Source organism: Salvelinus sp. IW2-2015, linkage group LG20 (genome assembly GCF_002910315.2).
Source record: "Salvelinus sp. IW2-2015 linkage group LG20, ASM291031v2, whole genome shotgun sequence".
NCBI classification, from domain to species: domain Eukaryota; kingdom Metazoa; phylum Chordata; class Actinopteri; order Salmoniformes; family Salmonidae; genus Salvelinus; species Salvelinus sp. IW2-2015.
The window spans coordinates 13,567,133-13,591,490 of NC_036860.1; the positions used below are offsets into that span (position 1 = coordinate 13,567,133).

General features: G+C 42.0%; 1 protein-coding gene across 2 annotated transcripts; it reads left to right on the forward strand.

Annotated features, from left to right (window-relative positions):
- The first annotated feature begins 4,022 nt into the window (after positions 1 to 4,022).
- Positions 4,023 to 23,927, forward strand: pih1d1 (PIH1 domain containing 1). 2 transcript variants are annotated; one of them, XM_024013157.2, is made up of 11 exons: positions 4,023 to 4,106; positions 6,054 to 6,137; positions 10,005 to 10,065; positions 10,151 to 10,339; positions 21,844 to 21,905; positions 21,985 to 22,066; positions 22,229 to 22,325; positions 22,550 to 22,582; positions 22,717 to 22,795; positions 23,558 to 23,701; positions 23,828 to 23,927. In XM_024013157.2, the coding sequence occupies exons 2-11, from the start codon at positions 6,057 to 6,059 to the stop codon at positions 23,861 to 23,863; spliced, it is 864 nt and encodes a 287-aa protein (XP_023868925.1). In that variant the 5' UTR covers positions 4,023 to 4,106; positions 6,054 to 6,056; the 3' UTR covers positions 23,864 to 23,927. The 2 variants fall into 2 exon arrangements, with proteins under 2 accessions (XP_023868925.1, XP_023868924.1); XM_024013156.2 differs by having other exon boundaries at positions 4,032 to 4,106; positions 6,049 to 6,137.
- Positions 23,928 to 24,358: the final 431 nt, after the last annotated feature.

Consider the following 24,358-nt stretch of genomic DNA (forward strand, 5'->3'; position numbering starts at 1 on the left):
GCCTATGTAGATATTCCATAAAAAATCTGCCGTTTCCAGCTACAATAGTTATTTACAACATTACTAATGTCTACACTGTATTTCTGATCAATTTGATATTATTTTAATGGACAAAAACAAGGACATTTCTAAGTGATGCCAAACTTTTGAATGGTAATGTGTGTATATATATATTTTTTCTATTTAACTATTTGCTTTGATATCTGCACCTTGTCATAAGCATTACGAGCAACATAAAACGTTTGTACCATGTCTATGTGTTGCAGAGACTGTACAGAGTGTGTGTGTGTGTGTGTGTGTGTGTGTGTGTGTGTGTGTGAACACTGTTTAAATGGCCTAAGTTCTCTTTTGGAGCAGTGAGAGATGCTGTTTTTTCCTTATCAGTGTTTTCCCAAGACATTTTTTTTTTTTGGCGGGACTCAAAAGCCCCAACAATTTTTTCTTGAAAGGGGATGTTATTGTTGTGCTGTATGCCATTTGTAAAGAATCTTTACATCTAAATAGCTTGTTAATAAGTATTTTATATACAGGATCTGTTTAACATACTTTCTGGTCTGGTTTCCCTGACACAAATTAAGTCTAATCCAAAACTAAACATTTACTTCCATGGATATTCTCAATTGAGCATGCTTTTTACTCCAGGACTAGGTTTAGAGCTATATTCAACCTTGTCCAAATGAAAACCATGACCTTTTTAAATCTATTTCTACTTTTTCTTTGCTTGATCTCTAAGGGAAGGCTATTCCATAGACAAATGCCTGTATAGAAAAACGTTCTCCTCGCAGTACTGTTTACTCTTGGGATTTTACAAGACGTAACACTAGCTCTGGTATTGTAACTGTGTTGGTTATAGACCATATCAATGTGGTTTTTAATATAACCTGGGTCACAATCATTTAAGATGTCAAACATATGATTAAGTTTAAATTGGTCCACTCTGGACTCCAAAGGAAACACGCCCACCTCCCTTTGGAACCAATACCATCTGCATATCACGGAGAAATCACTGAGTTCTATGTTCATAGATTGAGCCAGCCAAGTTTCTGCAAGGCAAATAATATAGCAGATTTTCTGATAGGAGACTCTCGAACAAAGCTCTCCATCGAGTGACTGGACATTTGCCAATAAAACGGAGGAGAGTGTCAGTCGATTTCCACTTTTCTCTCTATGCGTATTCCGACCTTGAATTTAAGCATGAGAATAGCGTGCTATTCACCTGCTATTTGTTTTGGGTGGCGATCGAATTAATGAAGTTGTGGCGGAGGTGTATCCACAGATATGCCGTATTCCGACTTTTATTTAATAACCTAATAATTCCACCACCTTTACGCGCGAGGAAACCATGAATAAGGTCTAGTGAACCTACTGATTCCAAGTGGAACTTTATTTTTTACGATATAAATAACACCGTTCTCCATGCACTGTAATTTAAACTTGATAAGAGCTAGGTAAATGAATAATCATTTTGGATAAGGGAATTGTAAATACAAATTACACTTGTTTTCGATCTCTTTTACATGATTATCGCTGGAGACAAATGTGAAACCAGTCATATGGCTGCAAATTGAAGGATATAAAGTTTTGAATCCGATGTTTATTTGTGTATCAGTTCATAAACCATGTGCCATGGAATCGGTAAATCGAAAATCTCTTCCCAACTATTTACAACCTGTATAGCACAGCTGTAAATTTTTTGGTCCTTAAATGAAGCTAGTATACTTTTTTATTTATCACACTTTTCTTTAACCAGTTTTGGTCTTTAACGCCGTTTCCTCTTTAATTTTTGCTGAAATGCTGAAATTAGTTGGTTGTAATTTTGGATAGGACAGACATTTCCATATATTTTGTTAGCTGCATGTTTGACATAACTCCACCAGTCCTATTCATGATATAATTTACAAAGTTGATAATGTTTTTTATATTTTACTATTTTTAAATCAATTATTATATTTGAGTTTAACCATAATATCTGTTGTAATATTTGTTCTGTTCTGTTTTCTGGTGGCTTAAACTGAAATTGCAACCAACTTAAAAAAAAAAAATGTAAATCGCAATTTGGAGATGATTTCATTTTCAAATAACTGAAAGTGAGAGGTTGTAATCTGAATAAAGGGGAAAAGCCACTGTTACTAATCTGCTAGAGAACCAGTTTGGATTTAAGTATTGCTTTTGTATGACTGCAGCTTTTATTGAGAGGTCTAATGCTTTAATATTTAATCCTTTCTGCCCTCCGAATTCATATTCATTATATAAACAGGACTGTTTAATTTTGTCTGGTTTGCCATTCCAAATAAAATTGAATATTTTTGGTTCATATAATACATTTAAAAAAAGGTCGTTAGGTGTAGGCAGGGCCATAAGCAAGTAGGTGAACTGGGATATGACTAAAGAGTTAATCAGGGGGAATTTTCCCAGTATCATGGTGATTATACTTTAGGAAGATGATTTGGATATGAAGCTTGAAAATGCTAATGTTGTTCCCATTGACTTGCATTGGATTTGTGCAACAAATGTTACAAAATGTTCATTTGAAACAGTCTCTAGGTAAACAAAAACAAAGGATTGATTGCTGTCATACCTTGTCCATAGTCTGTTTACAGGGTAAGATTTCACAGACTAAGGGCTCTTGTCATGCCTGCTCACGCTCCCCATCTCTGGCGCTCGAGGGAACAATGCGGCCCATCGTTACGCGCATTAGCGCTTCATTGGACTCACTTGGACTCTATTACTTTATTGATTACCACCCTTATATCTGTCACTTCCCCAGTTTATTACCTGTGTCTGCATTAATGTTTTGTTCCCCCTGTCCAGACGCTGTTCTTGTTTTGTTACATGTCCGTTTATCCATTAATTCTTCACTCCCTGTATTTGCTTCTCGTCTCCCAGCATCTGTACTCGCAGCTCTATTCAATCTGTATCACTGAAGCGTTACAGATTGCACAATAGAAATGTTAAGGTAATTTCAGATTGAGTCGACATATACAACATTTACCGTGAATGCAGTCTTCGCTAATGTGGGAACATTGCCTTTAAATCTCAATCATGCTGTAACGCTAAACTTCCGGGATACTAAGGGCAGGCATTTATTTCAAGTACAGAGGAAAGTTGGGGAGGGAAGGACGGCAGGAATGTGTGTTATGTGTTAATAACATTTAGACTACGTTACGCAGCAGGCTATGCGGGCGCGGGAGATGGTTAAAGAATGCCTTACATGGCTAAACATGGAGTTTTCTAGCTGAAGTATATGTTCATTAAAAGTAGTTAAACCTACGCCCCGGTTTGTCATTATATAAGGAACAAACATAACAGAAGGGACAGAAGTTTAAGGGTGGGGCACAGCCAGTTGAATAAGTCCTTAAATATGATAGGAAAGCATCCAACAGGAAAGTGTGATTATTGCCAGGAAAGAGAGGCCGTGTGTAACGGTACTCGTCCTCGTCTGATGACGAGTATGAAAGATCAGACCTATGTGCAGCGTGGTAAGTGTCCATTTTAATGAAAACAACTGAACACTGAATGACAAAACAAAAAGCGAATGACCGAGACTGAAACAGTTCTGTATGGACAGACACAGAAAACAACTACCCACAACCCATAGTGGGAAAACAGGCTACCTAAGTATGATTCTCAATCAGAGACAACGATCGACACCTGCCTCTGATTGAGAACCATACCAGGCCAAATACAGAAATACAAAACCTAGACTACAAAACATAGAATGCTCACGCCCTGACCAAACTAAAATAAAGACATAAAAAAGGAACTAAGGTCAGAACGTGACACCGTGGAGAATGTATTGCTACAGTGTGGGCAGTATCAGAGGGAAAGAGAGAGTCTGAGATCTAGTATGAGGGAGAAGGGGATACAGGAAATTAGTTTAGAATATATTGAGGAGAACGTCATTAGATATATTCTAAAATATTTTGTTATATTTTTTAAGAGCAACGGGGCTGACAGGTAGGATTTAGTTTGTCCCTGTCTCTGGCCCACACTCCAGTACAGTAGGTGGCGGTAATGTACCATAACGTTGGATGCCAACCGCTGATAAACCCCATCGAAGAAGAAGTTGTAGCTAGTTGCTGAAATCAAGCAGGACGTGAAATAATGTAAGTGTTATCCTCATTGAAAACGAACTAACCCGAATGCATTTCTTAGTGTTCACACATGTGTGTATAACGTTACTGACGTTTAAATACTTGTTGTTCGACAGCTGTTACATAGCTAGCTAATGCTAGCTGGGCTAGCTAGCTAACGTACATTGCTAACTTGTCCCTAGCAACGCTCTCCTGTGGTCCTCATTTATAACAGTTGAGTAAATGTTACAGTAATCAGGTCGCGCAATTTCTGAAAAGACTGTGCACGCACACAAATATTTGAACAACAAGGCCCGAGTGGGTGTGGTATATGGCCAATATACCACTGCCAAGGACTGTTCATAATCACAACGCAACGTGAAGTGCCTGGACACAGCTCTTAGCCCAGGTATATTTGCAATGTACCACAAACCCCAGAGATTCCTTATTGCTATTATAAACTGGTTACCCGCGTAATTAGAGCAGTTCTGTCATACCCGTGGTATACCACGGCTGTCAGCCAATCAACATTCAGGGCTCGAACCACCCAGTTTATAATGAGATTTATAGACGTGATAGCGATGTTAAGTTTCCATAAGTGGATGAATTGGTCTAATTCATGTATGGTAAAGCGTCAGAGTCTTCCAATTCAAATAAACTCATGACAAAAACTTTTTGACCGAGGAGTCAAAGGTGACAAACCGCCCACCCGGTTTCGGTTGGGTCATTTATAATTCAAAACAATGCATTCTGAATCATAAACTGGGTGGTTCGAGCCCTGAATGCTGATTGGCTGAAAGCTGTGATGTATCAGACTGGGTATGACAAAACATGTATTTTTACTGCTCTACAGTAATTACGTTGGTAACCAGTTTATAACAGCAATAAGGCACCTCAGGTGTTTGTGGTTAATTGCCAACATACCACGGCTAAGAGCTGTATCCAGGCACTCCGCGTTGATTCGTGTATTGGAACAGCCCTTAGCAGTGGTATATTGGCCGTATACCACACCCCCTCGGGCCTTATTGCTTAATTATAAACTGAGTGGTTCGAGCTTTGAGTGCTGATTGGCTGAAAGCCGTGGTATATCAGACCATATACCATAGGTATGACAAAACATTTGTAATTACGTCGGTAACCCGAGTGGCGCAGCGGTCAAAGCCACCATCTCAGTGCAAGAGGCGTCACTACAGTCCCTGGTTCGATTCCAGGCTGTATCACATCCGAACACAAGCCTAAGATCACCATTCCCAATGCCAAGCGTTGGCTGGAGTGTTGTGAAGCTCGCCGCCATTGGACTCTGGAACAGTGGAATCGCGTTCCCTGGATTGATGAATCACACTTCACCATCTGGCAGTCCGACAGACGACTCTGGGTTTGGCAGATGCCAGGAGAACGCTACCTGCCCCAATGCATAGTGCGAACTGTAAAATTTGGTGGAGGAGGAATAATGGTCTGGGGCTGTTTTTCATTGTTCGGGCTAGGTCCCTTAGTTCCAGTGAAGGCTATATACAGGTTATATACAAGGAGGTATACAAGGAGGTTCCGGGTCAGTGTTGGGGTACGAGGTAGTTGGGGTGATTGATTGAGGTAATATGTGCTTGTAGTTTTGGTAAGGTGATTCATTGAAATACTATGTACATGTAGGTAGGGGGTGAAGAGCAGAACGTCCGGGTAGCCGTTTAATTAACTGTTCAGCAGTCTTATGGCTTTGGTGGGGGGGGGGCTGTTCAGAAGAGCAGAACGTCCGGGTAGCCGTTTAATTAACTGTTCAGCAGTCTTATGGCTTTGGTGGGGGGGGCTGTTCAGGTGCCTTTTGGTCTCCCAGACTTGGCGTTCCAGTACTGCTTGCCATACGATAGCAGAGAGAACATATAATGCCATATCTTCTAGTATCAGTGTTTGGCCCTAAGAAGTAGCCTTTGGTATCTGGTGAAGATTCTTCCGGATTAATCTCTCGCTCTTTCTCTCGTAGAACAGAAGATGGAGGCAGATTCGTCTCTCCTGAGCTCGGAAATGGAACTGCAGCAGCAAGAGGAGCTCTACCAACAGCTTTTGCTAAAGGTTTGGATGAATGTGTTAAAATAAATTTGAAGTGTGCGCTTTATTAAAGATGAACACCATTGACATCCAATTGCCTGCCAAGTGGGCATACACATTGGGTATGCCCAAAGTCATATGTGACTCTGGCCTACAGTGCCTTTAGAAAGTATTCTCACACCTTGACTTTTTTCCACATTTTGTTGTGTTACAAAATAGGATTCAAATGTTTAATTGTCATTTTTTGTCAATGATCTACACAAAATACTCTGTCAAAGTGGAAGAAAAATTCAAACATTTATTTTAAATATATATATATATACACACACAGTTGGAGTCGGAAGTTTACTTACACGTATGTTGGAGTCATTAAAACTTGTTTTTCAACCACTCCACAAATTTCTTGTTAATAAACTATAGTTTTGGCAAGTCAGTTAGGACATCTACTTTGTGCATGACACGAGTCATTTTTCCAACAATTGTTAACAGACAGATTATTTCACTTTCAATTCCAGTGGGTCAGAAGTTTACATACACTAAGTTGACTGTGCCTTTTAAACAGCTTGGAAAATTCCAGGAAATTATGTCATGGCTTTAGAAGCTTCTGATAGGTTAATTGACATAATTTGAGTCAATTGGAGGTGTACCTGTGGATGTATTTCAAGGCCTACCTTCAAACTCAGTGCCTCTTTGCTTGACATCATGGGAAAAACAAAATAAATCAGCCAAGACCTCAGAGAACAAATTGTAGACCTCCACAAGTCTGGTTCATCGTTGGGAGGAATTTCCAAACGCCTGAAGGTATAACGTTTGTCTGTACAAACAATAGTACGCAAGTATAAACGCCATGGGACCACGCAGCCGTCATACAGCTCAGGAAGGAGTCACGTTCTGTCTCCTAGAAATGAACGTACTTTGGTGCGAAAAGTGCAAATCAATCCCAGAACAGCAGCAAAGGTCCTTGTGAAGATGCTGGAGGAAACGGGTACAAAAGTATATATCCACAGTAAAACGAGTCCTATATCGACATAACCTGAAAGGCCGCCCAGCAAGGAAGAAGCAACTGCTCCAAAACTGCCATTAAAAAAAGCCAGACTACGGTTTGCAACTGCACCTGGGGACAAAGATCGTACTTTTTGGAGAAATGTCATCTGATCTGATGAAGCAAAAATATAACTGTTTGGCCATAATGACCATATGTACATACATCAGTCAGGAAGTTAAAGCTTGGTCTTCCAAATGGACAATGACCCCAAGCATACTTCCAAAGTTGTGTCAAAATGGCTTAAGGACAACAAAGTCAAGGTATTGGTGTGGCCATCACAAATCCCTGACCTCAATCCTATAGAATATTTGTGGGTTAGAACTGAAAAAACATGTGCGAGTAAGGAGGCCTACATACCTGACTCAGTTACACCAGCTCTGTCAGGAGGATGGGCCAAAATTGACCCAACTTATTGTGGGAAGCTTGTGGAAGGCTACCCAAAACGTTTGCCCCAAGTTCAACAAAAGGCAATGCTACCAAATACTCATTGAGTTTATGTAAACTTCTGACCCGTTGGGAATGTGATGAAAGAAATAAAAGCTGAAATAAATCATAAATCATTCTCTCTACTATTATTATTTCACATTTTTAAAATAAAGTGATGATCCTAACTGACCTAAGACAGGGAATTTTTACTAAATTGACTAAATGTCAGGAATTGTGAAACTGAGTTTAAATTTATTTGGCTAAGGTGTATGTAAACTTCTAGACTTCAACTGTAAGTATTCAACCCTCTGAATCAATACACGTTTGAATCACCTTCAGCAACGATTACAGCATTGAGTCTTTCTGGGTAAGTCTTTTAAGAGCGACGCACAGCATACCAGCAGCATACCACCCTGCATACCACTGCTGGCTTGCTTCTGAAGCTAAGCAGGGTTGGTCCTGGTCAGTCCCTGGATGGGAGACCAGGTGCTGCTGGAAGTGGTGTTGGAGGGCCAGTAGGAGGCACTCTTTCCTCTGGTCTAAACAAAGATCCCAATGCCCCAGGGCAGTGATTGGGGACACTGCTCTGTGTAGGGTGCCGTCTTTCGGATGGGACGTTAAACGGGTGTCCTGACTCTCTGAGGTCATTAAAGATCCCATGGCACTTATCGTAAGAGTAGGGGTGTTAACCCCGGTGTCCTGGCTAAATTCCCAATCTGGCCCTCAACCATCACGGTCACCTAATAATCCCCAGTTTACAATTGGCTCATTTATCCCCCTCCTCTCCCCTGTAACTATTCCCCAGGTCGTTGCTGCAAATGAGAACGTGTTCTCAGTCAACTTACCTGGTAAAATAACGGTAAAAAAAAATAAAAAAAAGAGCGACGCACACCTGGATTGTACAATATTTGCACATTAGTCTAAAAATTCTTCAAGCTCTGTGAAGTTGGTTGTTGATTATTGCTAGACAGCCATTTTAAGTCTTTCCATATATTTAATTCAAAACTAACCAGGCCACTCAGGAACATTCAATGTCATCTTGGTAAGCAACTCCAGTGTATATTTGTCCTCGTGTTTTAGGTTATTTTAATAAAAATAAATTGTCCTGCTGAAAGGTGAATTCTGTTGGAAAGCAGACTGAAGGTTTTCCTCTAGTATTTAGCCTGTGCTTAGCTCTATTCCGTTTATTTTTATCTTTAAAAAACTCCATACTCCTTGCTGGTGACAAGCATACCCATAACACATTTTTATTCTGTACAGGCTTCCTTCTTTTCATTGTCATTTAGGTTAGTATTGTGGAGTAACTACAACATTGTTGATCCATCCCCAGTTGTCTCCAATCACAGCCATTCAACTCTGTAACTGTTTTATAGTCACCATTGGCCTCATGGTGAAATCCCTGAGTGGTTTCCTTCCCCCCCGGCAACTGAGTTAGAAAGGATGCCTGTATCTTTGTAGTGACTGGGTGTAGTGATACACCATCCAAAGTGTAATTAATATCTTCACGATGCTCAAAGGCATATTCAATATTTTTTTCTATTTTTTTCTTGTTTTTACCCATCTACCAATAGGTGCCCTTCTTTGCTATGCATTTGATTGAATCTCTGTTTGAAATGCACTGCTCAACTGAGGGACCTTACAGATAATTGTGTGTGGGGTACAGAGAGGAGGTAGTCATGTTAAACACTTTTATTGCACTTATTTAGGCTTGCCATAACAAAGGGATTGAATACTTATTGACTCAAGACATTTCAGCTTTTGATTAATTTAAAATGTGGAAAAAGTCAAGGGATGTGAATACTTTCTGATGGCACTGTATATATTGCCATTTATGATGTTGTTTTGACAGCTTCTATCAAGATTATGACTTTGGCTTTGGCTCTCAATGAAGCTGGATATGAGGGCCTAGGTTAAATGCGTTTGTGGCCATTCCAATTGTTCTTCAACCATGAGCGTAGGAAGGATGAAGATTTTGTAATTGAGCTGTAGCTCTTGAAATTAGAAAAACATCCGTTTGTAATTTTAGTATCATACACATACCCCTGGCACATAATCCTGGTCCCAATCCAATTTTCTGTTCAAAAGTCAACTGTGTGAACATTTATCCCTGCATGTATCTATTCATCCTCACCGTTAAGCCCTGATCAGACCTACAGTGTCATTGTGCAAAATGGTGCACGGCATCATCTGGATATGTGTGCAAGAAAAGATTCATATTCCTCTTCTGATGCCATTTCTGCCAAGCAATCTGCACGAATTTGATGCAAATCCAAAGTATGCACCTGACTGCAACTGCCTCTGCAACGCAAAGCTAAGAGCTGTTATAAATCTGTACTGAGAATGTGCCTGGCATTGAATCAATTTGCTTCTCTCTCTTTTTCTCTCTCGCTCGTCTTACTCTTTCTCTCTTTCTCTTTTAGACAATGGGAAAAATGCAAAGTGAAAATCCTCGTGATTCTAGAGTCATTCGGCCACAGCCTGGTCAGTCTCCCTTTGGCACACACACACACACACACACACACACACACACGTGTAAACAACAGTTGTGTGTTTGTTGAATCCGTAGGTCGGTGTGTGAAGACTTTCACCTTGCCTGATAAACGGAAGGTATTTGTCAACATCTGTCAGTCTGCTGCTGTCCCGCCCCCGCCCCCCCTCTCCAAGGAGGCACTAGTGGAGCTCCTCGAATCAGAAGACCCCACAGGATACAGAGTACCCATGAGCATCGGAGAGGCCCACACAGAGGTGGACAACAGTGAGTGAGGCTACTTTCTGAGGATGTCTTGACTTGACAGTTAATGCAGTTTTTCTATTCTGATCATGGAGTTCCGAACACATTGTGCACCTTTTTTTTTTATTTATTTTTTTTTATATATTTTTTTATTTCACCTTTATTTAACCAGGTAGGCTAGTTGAGAACAAGTTCTCATTTGCAACTGCGACCTGGCCAAGATAAAGCATAGCAGTGTGAACAGACAACACAGAGTTACACATGGAGTAAACAATAAACAAGTCAAACATAGTAGAAAAAAAAGAGAATCATATACAATGTGTGCAAAAGGCATGAGGTAGGCAATAAATCGAATAATTACAATTTAGCAGATTAACACGAGTGATAAATCATCAGATGATCATGTGCAAGAAGAGATACTGGTGTGCAAAAGAGCAGAAAAGTAAATAAAAAAAAGCAGTATGGGGTGAGGTAGGTAAATTGGGTGGGTAGTTTACAGATGGACTATGTACAGCTGCAGCGATCGGTTAGCTGCTCGGATAGCAGATTTTTAAAGTTGTTGAGGGAGATAAAAGTCTCCAACTTCAGAGATTTTTGCAATTCGTTCCAGTCCAGGCAGCAGAGAACTGGAAGGAAAGGCGTCCAAATGAGGTTTTGGCTTTAGGGATGATCAGTGAGATACACCTGCTGGAGCGCGTGTTGCGGTGGGTGTAGCCATCGTGACCAGAACTGAGATAAGGCGGCACTTTACCTAGCATAGCCTTGTAGATGACCTGGAGCCAGTGGGTCTGACGACGAACATGTAGCGAGGGCCAGCCGACTAGGGCATACAGGTCGCCAGTGGTGGTCGTATAAGTGCTTTAGTAACAAAACGAATGGCACTGTGATAAACTGCATCCAGTTTGCTGAGTAGAGTATTGGAAGCTATTTTGTAGATGACATCGCCGAAGTCGAGGATCGGTAGGATAGTCAGTTTTACTAGGGTAAGTTTGGCGGCTGAGTGAAGGAGGCTTTGTTGCGAATAAAAGCCGATTCTTGCTTTGATTTTGGATTGGAGATGTTTGATATGAGTCTGAAGGAGAGTTGCAGTCTAGCCAGACACCTAGGTACTTATAGATGTCCACATATTCTAGGTCGGAACCGTCCAGGGTGGTGATGCTAGTCGGCGTGCGGGTGCAGGCAGCGAACGGTTGAAAAGCATGCATTTGGTTTTACTAGCGTTTAAGAGCAGTTGGAGCCACGGAAGGAGTGTTGTATGGCATTGAAGCTCGTTTGGAGTTAGATAGCACAGTGTCCAAGGAAGGGCGGAAGTATATAGAATGGTGTCGTCTGCGTAGAGGTGGATCAGGGAATCGCCCGCAGCAAGAGCAACATCATTGATGTATACAGAAAAAGAGTCGGCCCGAGAATTGAACCCTGTGGTACCCCCATAGAGACTGCCAGAGGACCGGACACATGCCCTCCGATTTGACACACTGAACTCTGTCTGCAAAGTAGTTGGTGAACCAGGCAAGGCAGTCATATAAAAAACCGAGGCTACTGAGTCTGCCGATAAGAATAATGGTGATTGACAGAGTCGAAAGCCTTGCCAGGTCGATGAAGACGGCTGCACAGTAATGTCTTTTATCGATGGCGGTATGATATCGTTTAGTACCTTGAGCGTGGCTGAGGTGCACCCATGACCGGCTCGGAAACCGGATTGCACAGCGGAGAAGGTACGCGTGGGATTCGAGAATGGTCAGTGATCTGTTTGTGACTTGGCTTTCGAAGACCTTAGATAGGCCAGGGCAGGATGGATAATAGGTTCTGTAACAGTTTGGGTCCAGGGTGTCTCCCCCTTTGAAGAGGGCATGACCGCGGCAGCTTTCCAATCCTTGGGGATCTCAGATGATACGAAGGGAGGTTAACAGGCTGGTGATAGGGTGCGACAATGGCGGCGGACAGTTCAGAAAATAGGGGTCCAGTATGTCAAGCCCAGCTGATTTGTATGGGTCCAGGTTTTCCAGCTCTTTCAGAACATCTGCTATCTGGATTTGGGTAAAGAGAAGCTGGGAGGCTTGGGCGAGTAGCAGCGGGGGGGGCGGGGCTGTTGGCCAAGGTTGGAGTCGCCAGGAGAAGGCATGGCCAGCCATTGAGAAATGCTTGTTGAAGTCTTCGATTATCACGATTTATCGGTGTGACCGTGTTACCTAGCCTCAGTGCAGTGGGCAGCTGGGAGGAGGTGCTCTTGTTCTCCATGGACTTTACAGTAATCCCAGAACTTTTTTGGAGTTAGAGCTACAGATGCAAATTTCTGCTTGAAAAAAGCTGGCCTTTGCTTTCCTGACTGACTGCGTGTATTGGTTCCTGACTTCCTGAACAGTTGCATATCGCGGGGGCTCTTCGATGCTATTGCAGTTCGCCACAGGATGTTTTGTGGCTGGTCGAGGGCAGTCAGTCTGGAGTGAACCAAGGCTATATCTGTTCTTGGTTCTGCATTTTTGAACGGAGCATGCTTGTCTAATATGGTGAGGAAGTAACATTTAAAGAATGACCAGGCATCCTCAACTGACGGATGAGTCAATATCCTTCCAGGGTACCCGGGCCAGGTCGATTAGAAAGGCCTGCTCGCAGAAGTGTTTTAGGGAGCGTTGACAGTGATGAGGGGTGGTCGTTTGTGACCGCGGACCCGTGGCGGAACAGGCAATGAGGCAGTGATCGCTGAGATCTTGATTGAAGACAGCAGAGTGTATTTGGAGGGCAGGTTGGTCAGGATAATGTCTATTAGGTGCCATGTTACGATTTAGGGTTGTAACCTGGTGGGTTCCTTGATGATTTGTGTGAGATTGAGGCACAAAGCTTGATTGTAGACTGCGCGGTTAAGCATATCCAGTTTAGGTCACCTAACAGAACAAACTCTGAAGCTAGATGGGGAGCGATCAATTCACAGAGTGGTGTCCAGGCACAGTCTGGAGCTGAGGGGTCGGTAGCAGGCGGCAACAGTGAGAGACTTATTCTGGAGAGATTAATTTTAAAAATTAGAAGTTCGAACTTTTGGGCATAACTGGAAAGTATGACAGACTGCAAGGCTATCTCTGCAGTAGATTGCAACTCCTCCCCCTTTGGCAGTTCTATCTTGACGGAAAGTGTTATAGTTGGGTATGGAAATCTCAGAGTTTTTGGTGGCCTTCCTAAGCCAGGATTCGGACACGGCAAGGACATCAGGGTTGGCAGAGTGTGCTAAAGCGGTGAGTAAGGCAAACTTAGGGAGGAGGCTTCTGATGTTGACATGCATGAGGCCAAGGCCTACACCTACATTTACAGTACATGTGTCTACCTGGTCCACATTGTGTCTGGACTCACTTTTCCCGTGCTATATTCAAATGTCAGTATGCATTCTGCAAACGATGGAATAGGCAAAAGTTGCTAATAACAAAACAATTTTGATAGCATTAGCTAACTAATGAAGCTAGCCAGCTAACCTCTGTAGCTAGCTAGCAAAGCTAAAGGGATTGCAAAAGGAATAGCATAACTGTAGCCAGAGACGGCGGAAGTAGGGGTGCGGGGGGGTACAGATATTTCTGTATTTCATTTTCAACAAATTAGAAAAAATATCTAAAAACATGTTTTCACTTATTCATTATAGTGTATTGTGTATACACTATAATGACTAAGTGAAAACAACATGTTTTTAGATATGTTTTCTAATTTGTTGAAAATGAAATACAGAATATGGTGGAAACCATCTCCAGCCTTGCTTACAAGAGAGGGAGAGAGGGAAGGAGAGAGAGGGAGGGAAGAGAGGGAGGGAAGGAGTGCACACATCTGGAGAACAGTAGAGAATTGGAACTCAGCCATGTATCCCAATATTCCGGCATGACTTCCTCTCCTTGTTTAATACTCTCCTTCAACCCGATTCACTTATCCCTGAAGTGTGTACTTGTACCAGAGCAGTTCTTCCCAACCATTCGTTTTTTCACCCCCCAAACCTTTACCCTAAATCGGGGGTATTCAATCGGCTACACTATATACACTATAGCAAAATAAATGCTGCAGTAGCTGTTTTCAAAGTTTTTCTGTCATTTTGTTTCATAGTTGGTAGATAATCACACAAAGAACTACGAATCCTACAATATATCCCACCGCAGCAACACACTGCCTGGCAGGGGAGCTGTGCTCACCGTGATTGAGGTGCTGAAGATTAATTTTTAGAAGCGCTGTGCACAGGCATAAAAGTTGGTCTAATTTACTTGAAAGTCTGCTAAAGTGAGACTTTGTCCAATAATACATTACTTAGGTTGTTTTCCAAGTTTGGGATTTACTTAAACTGCTACTAGTCAGAATCTCACAGGCACACTGTCACTGATGACTAGAGCAACCGAGTGCCCCTTATCGCCACGGTAACCTGCCCTTAAAGGAGTAGCTGAAAATGTTTGCCTCGTCGGGTCACAAAATGTTTTATAAAATTGAGCAATATACCACTTTTAACTAGTAACACATTTATTGTTTTAGAAACATTACAAAGCATTTATCTTTTTTTTTATGTCAAATATTTTGTCTAGTAAAAAATCTGTGTCCGGTGGACCAAAAAGTTAGTTTCAGGCACGTAAGAACTTTTGCATGTAAGTTCTCATGTACCTAATAAAAAATCCAAGTTAAATCGGTTTCCATCAAGTTTTCAACTCTACTGATGGTTTTGTCACAAAAACTGTTGCATTATATACACAATAATGCCCATTCTGGTCCTGGCATGGGTAGTCTACCTACATGATGAGATCATTAAGGATAAGAGTGAGATTGTATTTTTTTTGTCAAACGGCAGCCAAGCATCAATCATGTCACCAGAATAAGACCCCTCTATATTTATTATAACTTATTTAATGTGTAGCCTAAAAAAACTGCATGCTTTCCTGAGTTGTAGTGGGAGGACCACACAACATATCATCACGTCACTTCCAAGTTTACTTTGATATGATGGTTATATCAATAATGATATATGCCATATAAATATTTGCGGTATGGCTGTCCACGACTAAAAAATATCTTGGTGGACCGAGAGCTGTCTGTTCTTTCGACCAAAGAAAGTTTGGTTGAAATTTTAAAAGGTGTGTTTTTCACCTACCTATACGGTATGTACTGTGCTTGTCTGATGCTTTAAGCACACTGTTTGATTAAATAATTAAGAGACACAAATTACTTGAGGAGAGTCATTTGTGTCTCTTAACCAGAATTTAAAAAAACTGTTCTCGACCCCCCCCCCCCCCRCCCKCTGCTGCTTGTCTTCGCAGATTCTGCTTTATGCTCCTGAAGTTGCCGGTAATAGGCTACACCAGGGGTCGGCAATCCTTTTCCATTTGTGTGCCAGTTCTGATTTTCCTTAAGTTTCCTTTTTTTTATTTTTTATCATTAACCACATGACAATCTGAATTCTATCTAAATGATAATTATACAAATCTAAAAGTAACTTCTATTGCAATTGGCAACTATATAAAAATAGCCTACATAAAGCCAACAAATAAAAACATTGCATCCTGCAGGTAGTGAATATCCTGATTTAAATATCCTATAAATCTAATTGGCTACGCCAATGTCTGCAACAAAATGTTTTTTAATCAAATATCAAATGGATCTGGCCCTAAGCTCGCCCTAGCTAACTTACAACATTGCATAAAATATTCTGGGGCCCTCTGGGTTTCTGGGCAAGCGATATCAGGTATTTTAAGACGTTTCCACTGGATCAGAGCATTACTTTTTCCCCTTTCATTACGAATGGTTATCGAAAGGGAGAGAGATTCAAATATTTAAAAAATACATTAAGGAACTATTGTCATTCTCAATGTATTCTAAAAACAGACTTTGTTTACTTGTTGTTTGACGTGAAGAAAAATTACTTTTGAGAAGCTCCACAGCTCATTAGTGGTGGTGAGTTAAGACAATCAGAAATACTGTTAGACATCCCCAAATGGGCACATTTATAGGCCTATATTTGCGTGCAGGCCAGGTAGCCTAGGCCTACTTCTATATGCAAAATCAGGTACGTGTCCTTACTCAACATTGACAGAAGCATACCAAACAAAAGACAATCAATTGACAAAATTCGTAAATGGAGTGAAATAAACCAAAACTTGTTTCTCACAAGTATAGCTCTGCAAACAACGTGTCCACTTCGACAATGAGACTGGTAAACAACTGTAATAATAATATATTGAATGCATCAACAGAAATAACCATAACCAAACAAACATTGTAAATGATAAATTATGGGAATTAACGGTAAATGTACTACTGGTGATATGTAATGGGAAATTGATAACCACTAACAATCAAAGGGCATACAATTCACACAATTAAGTTATGAAACAATGAATGCGCACAAAATGGCGGGAGAGAGTGCATTGTGGAGAGAGACGTGCCTTGTGCATCTTAGCCACACTCCCCTTGTTCTTGGACCATGTCATCCCCACGGCCTCCATGATGGATTAGTCCACTGAGACAGGCGTGAATCAGACAGGTGTTTTGTGTGCCATGAAAAAAAAAATCGATTTGTGATTACTAGACTAAAAAAATCTTGGTCGACTAAATGGGGTCAGGCCTAATTTGCGCATAGGTGCGTTTCCACTGTCATTTCTCACATAATTCATTTTACAGACAAAGATCCCACCGTATCGAACCAACAAATAGTTTGTTGACATTTATAAAATTGTACCTGCATTTCCTGTTTCAATCAGCAAGGTCGTGACTTTTTTCATGCGTCAGGTAAGTCATCCGCATGAAATGGTTTGATGGAAACCTGGTTTATGTTAGAGTTGTGGACTTGAGTCACATGACTTGGACTCGGGTCATACATTTGATGACTTGAGACTCGACTTGATATAAAATAATTTGAGACTTGGGCTTGGAGCCTCAAGACTCGGGACTCATCTTTGACTTGAGACTGATGACTTGTAATTATCTGGCCTGATATTGTCATGTATTCTGTGGCACTGTGTCTCTACGGATTACTCTCCACGCAGCCAGAGACAGTAGCTGCAGCATCTCCCTTGCGAAAAAAACTTGCAACAGATTGGCTAGTGAAACGCACATATGACCCTCTGATTGGATCAGCAAACTGTCAATCAACACAGGTCGGGTGAGCTAGCGAACAGATTACTGATTTGCTGCACAGCTATAGGATTGGGTGCAGTGCAAACGTCAAATTGTAGGGAGAGAGGATTGCCATATATAAAGTAATATGCAGTTCCAAAAATAGTTTGATGATCAAGAATATTAACTGTGTACTTAGCAGGCTCACCAGCAATGGAGCATCAAGCAACAATTAGGCCTACTATCATAGGCCTACTGGTCTTTTGGTATGTCAAAATTGCCGTTGGCGCGTCTCTCCATTTGCGCTCTCCAAACTCCCACCAGTGGAGAGCGCTTGTTCTCTTGTTGAAATGTTTGGTGGTGGAAAAAGTACCCGTTTGCTATACATATTCAACCCCCTTGACTTATTCCACATTTTCTTGTGATACATCCTGAATTCAAAATGGATGAAATAGATGTATCTCACCCATATACACATAATACCCCATAATGACAAAGTGAAAACATTTTATTTATTTATTGTTGCTAATTTATTGAAAACGAAATGTGAAAATGTCTCATTTACATAAATATTCACACCCCTTTGCTATGACACTCCAAATTGAGTTCATGTGCAAACAATTTCCTTTGATCATCCTTGATGTCACTACAACTTGATTGGAGTCCACTTGTGGCCAATTCAATTGTTTGGACATGATTTAGAAAAAGACTTAAAGTCTATATAAGGTCCCACAGTTGTCAGAGCGCTGAGATAGATTTGTGATGAGGCATATATCTGGGGAACGGTATAAAACTATTTCTGGAGTGTTTCCAAGAGCACAGTGGGAAATTGAAAAAATATGAAACTGCCTAGAGCTGGCCATATGACCAAACTGAGCAACCGGACAAGAAGGATCTTGGTCAGGTAGGTGAACAAGAACCCAATGACCACTCCTACAGAGCTACAGAGTTCATTGGCTGAGATGGGAGAACCTGCCAAAAGGGCAACAGTCTCTACAGCACTTCACCAATTTGGCGTTTTTGGGAGAGTGGCCAGACAGAAGCCACTCCTGAGAAAAAGGCACATGACAGTACGCCTGGAGTTTGCAAAAAGGCACGTGAAAGACTCAGCGCATAAGATTATGTGGTCAGATGAGACAAATTGAACATTTTGTCTTGAATGCAAATGTCTGGAGAAGATCAGGCACAGCTCATCACCCGTGTAACACCATCCCTACCGTGAAGCATGGTGGTGGCAGCATCATTCTATGGGGATGCTTTTCAGCGGCAGGGACTGGAAGACTGGTAAGGATAGAGGGAACAATGAATGGAGCCAAATACAGGCAAATCCTTGATGGGGACTCGCTTCATAGTGCAAACAACCTTTGACTGGGGCCTACTCACAATACCCTATAATGTCAACGTAGAATTATGTTTTTACAAATTAATTAAAAATGGAAAGCTGAAATACACTGCTCAAAAAAATAAAGGGAACACTTAAACAACACAATGTAACTCCAAGTCAATCACACTTCTGTGAAATCAAACTGTCCACTTAGGAAGCAACACTGATTGACAATACATTTCACATGCTGTTGTGCAAATGGAATACACAACAGGTGAAATTTATAGGCAATTAGCAAGACACCCCCAATAAAGGAGTGGTTCTGCAGGTGGTGACGCACAGGACCACTTCTCAGTTCCTATGCTTCCTGGCTGATGTTTTGGTCACTTTTGAATGCTGGCGGTGCTTTCACTCTAGTGTAGCATGAGACGGAGTCTACAACCCACACAAGTGGCTCAGGTAGTGCAGCTCATCCAGGATGGCACATCAATGCGAGCTGTGGCAAGAAGGTTTGCTGTGTCTGTCAGCGTAGTGTCCAGAGCATGGAGGCGCTACCAGGAGACAGGCCAGTACATCAGGAGACGTGGAGGAGGCCGTAGGAGGGCAACAACCCAGCAGCAGGACCGCTACCTCCGCCTTTGAGCAGGAGGAGCACTGCCAGAGCCCTGCAAAATGACCTCCAGCAGGCCACAAATGTGCATGTGTCTGCTCAAACGGTCAGAAACAGACTCCATGAGGTGGTATGAGGGCCGACGTCCACAGGTGGGGGTTGTGCTTACAGCCCAACACCGTGCAGGACGTTTGGCATTTGCCAGAGAACACCAAGATTGGCAAATTCGCCACTGGCGCCCTGTGCTCTTCACAGATGAAAGCAGGTTCACACTGAGCACATGTGACAGACGTGACAGAGTCTGGAGACGCCGTGGAGAACGTTCTGCTGCCTGCAACATCCTCCAGCATGACCGGTTTGGCGGTGGGTCAGTCATGGTGTGGGGTGGCATTTCTTTGGGGGGCTGCACGACCTCCATGTGCTCGCCAGAGGTAGCCTGACTGCCATTAGGTACCGAGATGAGATCCTCAGACCCCTTGTGGAGACCATATGCTGGTGCGGTTGGCCCTGGGTTCCTCCTAATGCAAGACAATGCTAGACCTCATGTGGCTGGAGTGTGTCAGCAGTTCCTGCAAGAGGAAGGCATTGATGCTATGGACTGGCCCGCCCGTTCCCCAGACCTGAATCCAATTGAGCACATCTGGGACATCATGTCTCGCTCCATCCACCAACGCCACGTTGCACCACAGACTGTCCAGGAGTTGGCGGATGCTTTAGTCCAGGTCTGGGAGGAGATCCCTCAGGAGACCATCCGCCACCTCATCAGGAGCATGCCCAGGCGTTGTTAGGAGGGTCATACAGGCACGTGGAGGCCATACACACTACTGAGCTCATTTTGACTTGTTTTAAGGACATTACATCAGTTGGATCAGCCTGTAGTGCGGTTTTCTACTTTAATTTTGAGTGTGACTCCAAATCCAGACCTCCATGGGTTGATAAATTTGATTTCCATTGATAATTTTTGTGTGATTTTGTTGTCAGCACATTCAACTATGTAAAGAAAAAAGTATTTAATAAGAATATTTCATTCATTCAGATCTAGGATGTGTTATTTTAGTGTTCCCTTTATTTTTTTGAGCAGTGTATATTGAGTCAGTAAGTATTCAACACCTTTGTTAAGGCATTCCTAAATAAGTTCAGTAGTAAAAATGTCCTTAACAAGTCACATAATAAGTTGCATGGACTCGCACTGCGTGCAATAGTGTTTAACATGATTTTTTGAATGACTACCTCGTCTCTGTACCCCACACAGAATTATATGTAAGGTTCCCAATGGTAACTTTTTTTAAACAGAGTTTATTGGCAGTGATGGGGGGAAAACTGAGGATGGATCAACAACATTGTAGTTACTCCACAATACTAATCTAAATGACAGTGAACAGAAGGAAGCCTGTACAGAATAAAAAATATTCCAAAACATGCATCCTGTTTGCAATAATGCACTAATGTGAAACTGAAAAAAATGTGGCAAAGAAATGAACTTTATATCCTGAATGCAAAGTGTTATGTTGGGGCAAATTAAACAAAACACCTCATTGAGTACCACTCTTCATATTTTCAAGCATGGTGGTGGCTGCATCATGTGATGGGTATGCTTGTCATCGGCAAGGAGTTGGGTTGTTTTTATGAATAAAAATGTTCCTGAGTGGCCTAATTTAACGTTTTGAATTAAATCGGCTTGAAAATCTATAGCAAGACTTGAAAATGGCTGTCTAGCAATGATCAACAACCAACTTGACAGAGCTTGAATAATTTAAAAGAAAAATGTGCAAATATTGTATAATCCAGGTGTGCAAAGCTCTTAGTGACTTACCCAGAAAGACTCAAAGCTGTAATCGCTGCCAAAGGTGATCGTAACATGTATTGACTTGGGGGTTGACTACTTATGTAATCAAGATAGATAGATATATAATTTTTTCTGTGTACATCATTGACAAAAAATTACAGTTAAATCCATTTTAATCCCACCTTGTAACACAACAAAATGTAGAAAAAGGCAAGGGGTGTGAATAATTTCCGAATGCACTGTACCTGTTTGAGCTCCTGTTAGACAGATTCGATTTGGTTTCTCAAGGAGAGGCTGTGCAGTCTTGCCCTCTACCTGTGTCCGTTTAGATAGGACAGGTCACGCCTGATACAGAAGCAATCTTTTATGAACGTGTATATTTGGTCAATCGAGTTGTATATTTTGTAATAATGGCGTTTTTACCATTGGATCACCAAGACCTGTAAATAATATACACTCAGCACGTCAACCTGCCTTGCCTTCTGCTGATTTCATTCTCCTACCACTGCTACAAGGTCCCTATTTTACAATTACATAGGCTAATCAAAGATTTTCAGTCATTGCATGTATAGATCATTTATTAGCTTGACTTGAACAAACTTGTGACTTGACTAACTCATAGAATGAATGACTTGGGCTTGACTCGAGAGACTACCTGTTCTACTTGGGACTCGACTTGAGACTCGGACCTTAAGACTTGCTTGTGACTCGAGAAATAGTGACTTGGTTCTGTCCTGTACCCTCAGACTCCCAAGGCTGCACAGCCTACGACGTGGTCATCAGTGAAGAGTTCTTCCAGAAATGCCAGGTGTGTGTGTGTGTGTGTGCACGCTGGTGTGTGTGTGTGCGCGGGGGTGTGTGTGTGTAACTTCTCTCTGTGTTTGTAGAAGGATCCTCTATTCCAGCAGTTTCTGATCGCTGTGTCATTAGAGGGGCTGGAGAACAAATACAACCTGGAGCTCAGCCGAGGTATGTATGCCTGTATCTTCAGTGTGCATGTAAGCTTCCATATGGATTTGTTTCGTGTGAGTAAGCATTAATCAGACCCATGTTCTGTGTGTTCTGCTGCAGATTAGGTAATATCCATCTGTTTCTCCTTAATTCCTGTGTTTTTCTCTCCTTCCCTCCCAGACTGGAAGGTTCTGAAGAACAGGAAGTTTCTGGGCTCTGTGAACGAACAGAATATTCGCACCAAGAGCAAACCTGTGATTCAGGAAATAGACCCCAAGTATGTTTTTGCTTGCTCTTTCTTTCTTTCTCACGCTCTCTTTTTTTTCTTCTTGTAATCTCACTCTCTCTCACACACACACCACACAAAACTCACTTCTGTTATCAGTAATTCACCACTAGAGGGTGGTGTAGACTTAACTACAGTCTGTATGTGGAAAAGTTCAATCTCCTCTCTCTCCCTCTCTCCCCCTTCAATCTCTCTCTCGCTCTCTCTCTCCACAGGGATACTTGCACAGCACCAGAACCAGCCAAACGGTAGGTCTGTCTGAATTGTCCGCTGTGGATTTGATTGTCACATACCAAACTGGAACATATTGTCTCCTTCTTTCTCACTCTCTTGCACTAACCCACCTCTCTCCCTCTCGTCTCTTCTCTTCACCCATCTCCAGGCCAGAGTTCTGTCTACTGGTGGAGCCCCCTGTAGGTGATCCAGAGTTTCTGATAGCAGAGATACAGCTGCCTGGAGTGGTGAGACACAAGCCTAGTCCTGAACACATCCCTCTCCCCCTATACTCTGTGTTTAACCTCTTCCCCTATAGCAGGGGTGTCAGTCATTTTGTCTCGGGGGCTGCATTCGGAGGGCCGCACTAAAAATCGGTTATTTCTTCACCTTCAAGATTTGCAACGAATAGTTCTCTATCCATCGTTTTTTGGAATGTTCGATGCTCTCTGACTATTTAGTGATTATTAGCGAGCTGGACACAGTCGAGAAACTGTATGACTGTCCATTATTTAGTTATTTTAAAGTATATTGAGTGTGTTTTTTTTATTTAACCCGGGGGCCGGATTATACCCCCTCGCAAGCCATATCATATCATTATGATTTATACAGTTTCGACACCCCTGCCCTATAGACTAGGTCCTAAACCCATCCTTTACCACTTATACTCAAACTGTTTCCTCAACCCTAGATGTATAATCTATATACTATTGTTCAACCCATTCTTAATTTCATATTATCAATGTGTTAAACTGCTTCCTCACTCCCTCCCAATGCCAGTGTTCTTCTTAGCTGGTCCTGGGGACCCACAGGATGTGTTGGGGTTTGTTCCAGCCCAGCACCAACACACCTTTTTCAAATAACTATCCAATCAACATACGTGGCAGTGATTAATAGGACACAGAGTTTTTTACTGGTCAACTTTGGGTGCTTGTTATGACATTAATACGTAAGCCAGCAACGTTTCCCTTGTCCTCTCTCCTTCACTCCCTCCCTTCTCCTCTTTCCAGGCCTCCTCTCTCTCCCTCGTTCTGGACCTTGGGGAGGACAGGCTTGTCCTGAATGTCCGGCCCTCCCTCTTTCATCTGGACTGTTTCATTCCCTTCTTCATTGACCAGGAGGACAGCGTAGCACAGTACAACACCAACACACAGGTACACATACACACACATTCTAAAACACAGTACACCTATTTACTGACACACGGTGTCTGATATTGATACTCTTTTCTTTTCTTTTTCCTCTCTCGCTCTCTCCGCCTCCCCTTTCTCTCTGCACAGATTCTCACAGTGACAATGCCGGTGGTGTCTTCGTGAAGACACTGAATGTCAGATATCTATCCGTTTTTGTTGTGTATGAAAATAAACCTGTTATTTTTAATCACGGTCTGTGAGTGCTTACGTTCAAATCGCTTCAGTTCATCTTTGATAAATGAAGCGTTATCACACGAAACATTAGCCATGCATTCTCATTATCACACCAGCCATATTTAGCCATAACAGTCCTTCGAACACTCTTGCAGTTAGTCGACATGTATCCCAACAATACCCCATTCAACTGTCTCTTTAGTATGGGTTTGACTTTTTTTTACTACTTGTTTCCGGGAGTCCCTCTATGAACGGAAGACCCTATTCGTGGAAAGGGATGGAAGAAAATACTCATCCCACCTATTTCTGGCCATTTATTTCTGGCCCTGGTATGCTCCTCTCATCCATCCCTCTTTTGTCTCCCCTTTCTCTCTCTCTTTCGTTCTCTGTGTGTCTCTGTCTCTCTCTCTCGTCCACCTGCCCCTCTTTTGTTCAGTGAGGTCA